The sequence below is a fragment of the Labrus mixtus genome, chromosome 20 (assembly GCF_963584025.1).
Source record: "Labrus mixtus chromosome 20, fLabMix1.1, whole genome shotgun sequence".
Classification (NCBI taxonomy): domain Eukaryota; kingdom Metazoa; phylum Chordata; class Actinopteri; order Labriformes; family Labridae; genus Labrus; species Labrus mixtus.
Window position 1 is genome coordinate 8,316,115 of NC_083631.1, and position 10,000 is coordinate 8,326,114.

General features: G+C 42.5%; 1 protein-coding gene across 8 annotated transcripts in view; it reads left to right on the plus strand.

Annotated features, from left to right (window-relative positions):
- cacna1aa (calcium channel, voltage-dependent, P/Q type, alpha 1A subunit, a) overlaps nt 1–10,000 on the plus strand; it is a 67,844-nt gene that overhangs the window by 3,280 nt on the left and 54,564 nt on the right. For all 8 annotated transcript variants that reach the window (XM_061065251.1, XM_061065250.1, XM_061065243.1 and 5 more), the window contains exons 3-6: nt 5,673–5,764; nt 6,356–6,508; nt 6,920–7,107; nt 9,724–9,827. In XM_061065251.1, the coding sequence (XP_060921234.1) occupies nt 5,673–5,764; nt 6,356–6,508; nt 6,920–7,107; nt 9,724–9,827 (537 nt within the window). The remainder of the gene's footprint in view (nt 1–5,672; nt 5,765–6,355; nt 6,509–6,919; nt 7,108–9,723; nt 9,828–10,000) is intronic.

A 10,000-nucleotide genomic window follows, 5' to 3' on the forward strand; every position in this document is an offset into this window, starting at 1 on the left:
GGAGAGCTGTATGGGTTACATAAACTGTTCACATCTTTGCTGACAAAGCAACAAACAAAGCCCACCCTCTCTCCCTCGCTCCCTCTCTCTCTTCTAAACACACACACTCACTCACACACACACACACACACACATGAGGAGTGAGTGAGCAGCACAGTCTGGCAGTCAGTCCTTATGCTTTAATAAGAGCAATCATGAAGCCAAGCTCGTCTCAGCGTGGCACAAACAGTGACTGTACGAGAGGAGAGGAGAGAGGAGGAGGAGTGAGAAGATGAGTGTAGAGAGAGAGAGAGAGACAGCAGGAGGTGGTGAGATGGAGAGCAGGAAGCAGAGAGTCCTCCAAGCCAAGCATCAGTGTCTCGTTTAGCCAAGGGCATTATGGGCCTGTGTCCGTAATCTGAATCAGAATCAGGATTAGTGCCAAATAGGTTTACACATGAGGAATTTGTGTTTTTGTTGAACACACCCTTTATGTAGACCTTGCACTTTAACGCTTAAAGGAGGTCAATTCACATCTCTGTCAAACATCTGCGTCTTCAGGATTCTGCAGGACATCAGGAAGCTTCAGTGAGATCTACAGACAGATAATAGGCTGCAGCACTTTACGGCACTGTGTATTCCCGGGATACATTATGCACGTGAAGTCAATACATTTTACACACACACACACACACACACACACACACACACACACACACACACACACACACACACACACTACACACACACTCTTTGTTGTGCTCTCTATGAACGGGGGTTGTTTTTTTTTTAGCAGTGCAGCTCTTTTGAAGATGAAAGGCTACGTGGCCTTTCTGCCCACCTCTGGCCCCCAAACCTTTGATAACACACTGACCAAATGCATGCACACACGCACACATTTCCACTTCAAACATTCCTTTCCATTTCCTCCTCGATGCTCGTAGCGCGCTCCGCTTTAGCAGCGCACACACACACATAGACAAACACACAAATGGCACTTAGCATGTCTGAATGGATTAGCCGTTCACTCCACGACCTCGTCGGACGTCAGCAGCTTGTGTGTCTGCGCCCGAGTGTGTGTGCGTTGTTGACCTGTCCCTTGTAGTAAATTGTGTGTGTGATTTGGCTCTGGGAATAAGCTAGTTGTTTTTTATGCCCACTATTGATTACTAGTCCAATTACACTTAGTTTACAGCCGGTCTTGGCTCACTCTGCTCCTTCTTGTTGTTCTCCTTGTTGAGCTTCTTTGATTGGAGACGTCTGGTACAGGAAAGTTGAAAAGAAAGGCGGAAAGAAAAAGTGACCTGGTGATGAACGGATACTGAAATTTAATAACATTTTATTAATAGGGAAATAACAACAAGGAGAAAAATTAGAAAATCTGAATTTCTTTAAATCTGTCTCGCTGTTTTAAATTAATTTGGAGGTTACGGTGAATAATTCATGAAACTCTTACCAGTCTTCACATTCAGATAAAAATATTTTTGTATTTATTGGTCTATGGTAGCGATTCCCAAACTTAGCTGGAGGCCTTCCAGGTAAACCTAAAGCTGATTCTACACCAAACGCCACAGCTACGAATAGATATCTAACTGATTCTTTTCAACCAATCAGATTTATTTAATGAAAAATGATGCAGTTTGCAGCTTCCTCAGACGATGCAAAATACCTGACAGAAGCAAGAAACTGAACAAAACTAACACGTTTAAAAAAAAATGTAAAAAGCGCCATTTTTCAGGGTTTTCCCAGAAATGTAAAATAGATATACAAGTTCTGTTAAAACATATTGTCATCTCATCTTTCCACCACATAAAATAAGTGTCAATAGCGGTATTGATTGATTGATTGATCCCCATCCTGAGTAATGAAGAGAGACCACGGTGTGTGTTGTGCTAAAAGTGTTATTTAGTGTGTCGTTGAATGTTTGTGTGTTGATGTGTACGGCGAGGTGAAGAGGGGGCTTGCAGAAAATATTTGGGGACCACTAGTGTAGGGATGTGTTTCCTTTAGTTGTGTCGCTATCTGGAGGTGTACTGGATAAGCAAACGAGCCGTGTGTGGACATTTTCTTTAACTGTTCTGGCAAAGGTCGGGGTTTTAATTCAGAATGAGGAAATGTTTTACGAGCATGCTTCACACATTCAATTTTAAAATGGTGAGATCATGGTGATAGAGGACAGCAGCGAGAGGATAAATGAGGAGTTTGGAGAAGAGACGGCGCGTTTTGGCCCGGTGATGTGGACGGAGATAATTAGCCACATTTTAGCTGAAGTCAGCAGAAAGCAGGCGGAGAGAGCAGAAAAAAAAACCCTGTTTGTGTAATGTGCTGGTGTCCCGTGAGACGAGGTCGACGAGGAGATTGTGTTATAGCAATAATCCTTAATGTGATTCTCTTTAATCATTACTGTTTCTCTGCATATACAGCCCATGCAGCTTGTGTGTTTTTGTGCTCTCCTGTTCAGGTGTGTGTACTTTCACTTTGGGTGTTTAAGACGTTTTAAGACGGCACATCTGGCCGTGACGAGGGGAGGAATTGTTTTTCATTGGTTGTTCCAAATGACCTACTTTCCAGCAAGCATAAGCGAATAAAATCATTCCCACTCAATATGTTTGATCTCCAACCAGCGCCTGTTTTCTCTGCAGATGTGTGTGTTTCTTTGTGCGTGCGTTGTGTCATTTGTGTGTCTTTTTATGTGTATGTGTGTGTGCATACATGTGTGTTTGTCTGTTTGTGTGTTTTTTTTTTGTGGTTCATTTATTTAAAAGAGGAAAAGGGAGAAGAAAGCAAAAAAAACAACAAATCAATCAGGCTCCTCCCTTGGCCCTGTTACCAAGGTGATACCGAGATTCTATCAATGAGCCAAGGTCCCTGTTGCCATGGAAACACTTATGAATGAGAAAGGGCCCAGTAACCGTGGAGACGGTGTGAATGAGGAACTGCCTCGTCGGCCCAACACTATTTGTGACGGAGGGGATGCTGTTTAAAAAACAACAAAAAACAAATTATTTTAAGATCATGCTTTCATCATCATGACCATCATCATCTTCATCGTTGTTACTAGCGATCGTTTTAGCACATCGTAGAAATAGAGCACATAGTCATGTGTTACTGCAGCAAAAAGAGTCGACTAAATGATCCCTGCGTTCATTGCATCCCTAATAACGCGGAGACAAACGGCACATATATCTCATTTGTCATTTTGTCGTGTACACACCTGGATATGCAAACAGATGTGTGAGTGTGTGTGTGTGTGTGTGTGTGTGTGTGTGTGTGTGTGTGTGTGTGTGTGTGTGTGTGTGTGTGTAACAGCTCATATTGGCACAAAGTGAGACTTTTCAGTAGAAGGAAAGATTCCTGCTGTCGGCAGCATTAAAGTGCTGCATGCACATCCATACACCTTTATTTATAGCATGGATAAAATGCTTTAAACTTCACACTGTGAATCCCAACATTAGCTATCTCTCACCTTATTTATATCTTTCAACTGATCTCTGCGCCGGATTGTTTTCATCCTACTTTCCTCTGCATCAAATTCCATCCCAATTCAGTTTTAACCGTTTCTCAGAAATGTCCCCTTCTCATGTCCCTCCGTCTTCCTTGCACAGTGCATCGTTCTGTGCAGCTAGGCATCTTCTGTTGGTTAATGTCTCACTGAGGAAATCTTTGCAGGTGATGTCATGTAGCTGAGGCTGCACTCTGACCTCCCTGGAAAACAGCGTTCCCTAAGATATGATGTTATTAAGAGAAGCACCTCACTTTAGAAGGAAAATACAACACAACAGTGTCACATATGTTTCTAAATAATTGACTTTTATCTGCCTAAACTTGAAACCTTGACGCAGAGGAACAGTCATTATGTAACCCAGCACTTGTTATGACCGGATAGGTGTTGAAGTATAAAATGACAACATGAGCCTGCACTAAAATCAGATTTACCTTTTCTTTGTCGTATTTTTAATCCTGATAGTATCGTGTCAAAGCTTAACATAAATATTCAATCCACTCCAGGATCTAATGAGAAAACACCTGTAATTCTTCTGAAACTGAAAACTGACAAGCCAGCAGTTTGGACCGACTAAATGACTTAGCTGAAATAATGACATTGTACAGTATGTTAGCCTCTATGTGGAGCTGAAACGCGACGTGACTCTCACACACTGGGACAACAATATTTTACGACAACGCGGAATCAATATGAATGTACAAAGACGTGATGACGGCTGAGCTTAGTTATGTCATTTTTGTAAAATAAAGCAGTCTGAAAAGGACTAATGTGTATTCTAAGGTTTGGAAAAGATTCGTTAAAAAACAGAATAAATCTAAACGTCAAAAACCACGTCGCTCAAAATGTGAGGAAAAATTCACAAAATGTACTTTTGAGTGTTGGCGAAGTTACTCTTTACAAAAGGTGAAATATAAACTGTTGTCATGGAGACACTGAATGACCTTTAACATGTGTTTTCACATTTTCTCTTGCTATACTGACACATTAAACTTCCTTCAGTCTAGCTCTAATTTGACCGTCATGTATCCGAAAGGCTTCTTTCCAAAAATATATCTTTGCATGAGTCATAATAAAACATTCAGTGAGTTGCTCATAAAGCTGTAATATTTTAGCTGTATAAGTACAGTTTATATCCTCGTGACCAAAACAGGGAACGTCTCAGTTACAAGTCAGCAACTGATCAGACATTTGATATTTCACAATGTCATTACAAGGACCCCAGTGGGGGGCGGGGGGCTTCCTGGTAATGTAATACAGGATACATCCATAGAGGAGGAACTCTCCACCCATACATCCTGGGCTGCTGTTACCTCTCCCCACCTGCCAATACTGAAGGTTTCCAAGCAAAGCCGGCTGACTTCAAACCTGTGATTAAGGCTCTGCTGTGTCACCGGGCCTCTTAGTGGAACAGAGGAGAGTGGAAATGTGTCAGCGAGAAAGAGAAAGACGGAGAGAGGGAGGATGATTCACAGTGTGCGTCAGACGATGGGACTGACTGGAAGTCTGGCGGGACGAGGGAACATCTTAACCCTCTTGAGCGAACACACTCAAACACACTCAAACACACTCAAACACACACACACATGCTGTGTTTACAGTTTTTTATTAAAATAAGATTATTCCGACTATGAGCGTTGATGCAGGTGATACAACACTCACCACTATACGTTCACTCTGCACTCTTGTGACAGCTTCAAGAGGAGCATTTCAAACATACCTAGAATGAAAATAAGCAGAAACAAGCAAGTCAGCATTTCTGCTTCTCACAATCTGCCACCACTCGCTCTCTCTCTCTCTCTCGGCCCTCCTGTCTCCCCCGCTCCTCCCCATTGGTCCATCTCTCCTTTTTCATTTTGTAGTCCCTCTGTCATCCCGACACAAAACACTCTCCCTTCAGCCCATCCCTTTCTCGTCTTGATACACTCTCTCTGTCCGACTTCACTTGTCAGCTGCATCGATCAGCTCAGCTCTTACAGGATTTACATACAGACAGTGCGCACCCTCCCGCTTGTAATGACCTGGCACTGGTTTGTGTTTAAGTGTGTTTTTGAAGAAAAAAAAAAAAGTGTGTGTACGGAGGAGAGAGAGGGGGAAACAAGGAGAGGCTGATTGACAGCTACAAGCTTGATTAGCTGAAATATTGATTGTCTGTGCACACTTCTGTGCACATTTCTCTCTCCCCTTTTAGGATCCTGTCCACTGTGGGCTCAGATTTTGATCTGCGGACCCTCAGGGCTGTGCGAGTGTTGAGGCCCCTCAAACTGGTGTCCGGTATTCCCAGTAAGTCATCACTCTTCACAAAAAAAATAACGATTTTTTTTCAAATCCCAAACCGTGTCTTTGTTAGAAATCTCACCCGCTTTAACTACTGCTGCAGGATCAAAATAGCAACGTGGAGCGTTTCCAGTTCCAGTTTTTCTGCAGCTTCTGTGTTTTTTTTTTTTTTTCTGCATTATGCACCCAAAGTGTTGAAATAAAAGTGGTTCTTCTGTGCTCTCTCTGCTCCTTTTTTTTAAATGTTATAATGTCAGTAGTGTTCCAGCACCACTTCTGGGATATTAATAGCTCGGACGCCACTACAGAGCTGAACAGGCACACCATGCTTACTCATCATAAAAGTCATCCAGCTGCCTTTTTGAAAACTAAATAAAGTTCTTTTCCAGTACATATACATTTAAGAAAAGAACCAAAACATTTCATGAGTTGTTTACACCAAGATGTTGCATTTGATAAATGTGAAATAGGTGCTTTGTTTGACTTTTCTATCAGACATTACTGAGGGATAACAGATTCAGTTCAACTTAAAAATACAGCGCACAGTCTCCTCCACTGGCTGCAGCATTATTATTAAAAGTACGCTGTGTCCTCCAGGCTTACAGGTGGTGCTCAAATCCATCATGAAGGCCATGATCCCGCTGCTGCAGATCGGCCTGCTTCTTTTCTTCGCCATCCTCATGTTTGCCATCATCGGCCTGGAGTTCTACATGGGCAAATTCCACACGACGTGCTTTGACAATCACACAGGTAAAGGAGCGTGTGTGTGTTTACCAATGGTGTGTTCAGGGACTAACTGTTTGCACCAGTGACGGCGGATCCTGTTCTGGTCCAGATAGACTCCAAAAAGTTGCAATACTTAAAAAGAAATGCAAGGACATTCAACAAAATAACATTTTTTAGATTTTTTTTGATTGAAGGAGTTCCCTCATGTTTTTAGTTAATGGGAAAGGCAGTTTCTGCAGAGTCCTTGCTTATATTTGTATGATTTTACCCTTCCTTTTATGGAGGTTGAGTTTATGCCTTTCATTTAACCTACAAAACATTTTCAGTTTTCAAGATGGACGCCATCTGTTTTCAAGAGTTACACAGGTCAAATTATTTAGCTGTTTCATGATCATGTTAGGTTGTACATACCTTAAAACGATCATCTGTTTCCAGGTGAGATCAGAGAAGAGTTCCCATGTGGGACGGAGGCCCCGGCTCGGCTGTGTCCGGTGGGCACCACGTGTCGACAGTACTGGCTGGGGCCAAACTACGGCATCACACAGTTCGACAACATCCTGTTTGCTATCCTCACCGTCTTCCAGTGTATCACCATGGAGGGCTGGACCGAACTGCTCTACTGGGTAAATACTTCTGAGCCGAGCTCGGACCAGATTTTCTACAACATTTTAGAAGCACACATTGCAATCTGCCTGTTCAGAGAAAGAAGAATTTGAAGAAAACAGGTACCGCTGAAGGGATTTAGGAACTTAATGCAAAGTAAAAAGTAAGTCAGCCTGCTGTGAACCAACATATCACAACTCATGGAATCACATTTTCTGATTGCAAAGACACAGTTGAGAGTTGCAGGTCTCGGAGTCTGTAGGGTCATGTTAAACGTTCTTCTGTCTAATCTCAAACATGCACACTAAACCACATACTGCCTACTGCATATTCAAAATATATATTCTGCGCATTAACCCGACCGTTAGTGTGTTGTTAGCAACATACTAAAATACGGGTCACACAACATGCTACCAGTGTGAGCACCATTCGATGAGCTAGCATCGAGCTACAGACCATGACTATAATTTAAAATGAATAGTGCTGCGGTACCCCTCTGAATTTAAATCCCGGGCCCACTTGTTCAAAAGGAAACAGTTCAGATTAAAACTATTGGATTGGATAACCTAATCATGGCGAGCAAAAAAAGTTGGATTTTTCTTCTCCAGATTTGACCCCTTAAACAACCAGGTACTGGATATCAAACATGTTTAGCATATTTAGGATGTCCTGGATGAGTCTGTGAGCCATGCAGGAGTTTAAAGGCCTCTGACATGAACGGATAATCTTCACCAAACGTTGAGACTCACAGAGCGTCCAAACCAGATTCCCCTCCCCTGATCGTGAGGAACAACAAAATCCAGTATAAACCCTAAAACTCCTGTCGCCTGATCTGGCCTTCTGATAGGATCATTCAAGTGAAGAAGATAATAACCAATCGTGGAAAACCATCATTCATGTCATGGATGAGCTGCAGCAGCAATCACTTCTTATCCGATTGAGAGGAGGTGTTTGAAGTGGAAATGATGCAGTGTTAGTTTGTTGTTCATGTTGACCCCGTTTTGCTTTGGTTCACATTAGCATTTCTGTTATTGACTAATGTGGGAGCCATTTTGTGCAGGTACAATTATCACACGACTGCTGGCTGGAGAAAGCAATGAGGATGTATTTAATGCACTTGAACTTTAGCGTGTGTTTCTCCAACACGTCTGTCAACACTGTTTCTATTTAAAAAGCCAAACCAACTGAGAGGATTTTTTTTTTCTCAAATATGGAACAAAAACTCTAATGATTTTCACCTGTTCACAGTGTGCATCCACCCATAAAATAGGAACCAGGTCTTGCACAGTGTCATTACTCATGCTCAGGACTGAATCGTTCCCTGCTGTCAGTGGCAACGGTTGCTTGGAGACCGGAGGTAGATGAGGGTCTTTGAGTGTTACTGTAGTCGTCCCTTTTCCCCCTCTCCTCTCTCAGTTCTTTCCGTTTCTTCTTTTTCTTTCTTTGTTCCTCCTTTTTTCCCCTCTCTCTCATCTTTCTCCCCCCCTCTGCATCCCTCCCTCTCTCCTTCCCTTCCTCCCTCCCTTCCTCTCTTTCCCGCTCACTCTGCACCTCTCCTCCTGTGTCCCTCCTTCCCGGCGCTGCTCTATATTTAAAAAGGGCCTGTTCAACCCAAGTTATTCTTGCAGCTGCCGGGGAGGGGAACGATAAAAGTTTAATGGTAGAAAAAAGGGTCTGCGGTACATTGGGTGCACGGCAGCTTACGTGGAGGAAGAAGGAAAGATGGAGGAAGGAGGAGACGTGGGGACGACAGTCAAAGCGCGATGTGGGAAATAGAAAGGGGGTCTGGAGGTGGGTAAGGGTAATATGAGGAATCAATATGGAGGCTGATCTGTGACAGGTAGGAGGGATGGAAAGATACACACATAAAAAGAAAGGTGGGAACATAGGAAAGAGGAACATTAGAAAAGGAATAAAAAAAAGAAAGGTGGGAACATAGGAAAGAGGAACATTAGAAAAGGAATAAAAAAGAGAAAGGTGGGAACATAGGAAAGAGGAACATTAGAAAAGGAATAAAAAAAAAGAAAGGTGGGAACATAGGAAAGAGGAACATTACAAAAGGAATAAAAAAAAGCAGGAGAGTTTGAGAAGAGCAAAGAAGACAACAAAGAGTGATTTAAAAAAGTGGAAGGAGAGTGTGGACAGCAGGGACACAGAGGCAGAGACGAAAGCAGTCGTTATACATAATTCACTCTGCACTGAGCAGCTAAATAGAGTGGCAGATATGCATTTACTTATTGAGATGACTTAAAGCAAAACCATGTCAGCCCTGCTGTTGTTTATGTTTCCACGACAACACTTTGAAATCTGCTCCTTATTTTTTTTTTTGCCGCCACATTGTCTGGACATGTGGTGTGTGAACAGCAAACTTTTAACATTATGCTCACACCGGGTGGTGTATCCACATGGGTGGCACGGACCCCACCTGAAAATCTAATCGGGCACTCCTAGTGCCGCCCAAAAATTCTATTTTATGATTGACCATTTGGCTTTTCAGAGGCGGGACTTATATTAGAATTAGAATTAGGTTTCTGGTAGCTTAAAATGCTATTATATAAACATTCAGAGGTGAAGAGCGAACCATTGATTACTCTGATGTCTGATGTCTATGTGTGTGTGTGTGTGTGTGTTTCCAGAGCAACGATGCCTCAGGGAGTGCATGGAACTGGATGTACTTCATCCCCCTCATCATCATCGGCTCCTTCTTCATGCTCAACCTGGTGCTGGGTGTGTTGTCTGGGTAAGTTTGTGTGTGTGTGTTCACGTGTGTGCGTGTGTGTGTGTGTGTGTGTTTGTACGTGTGTGTGTTCACGTGTGTGTGATTTATAGTTTTCAATTTCTTAACCATTAAAAGTTTTGGGTTTATTGTATATGATTATAAGATCCCACTAAAGATGAAAGGTATCTCATAAA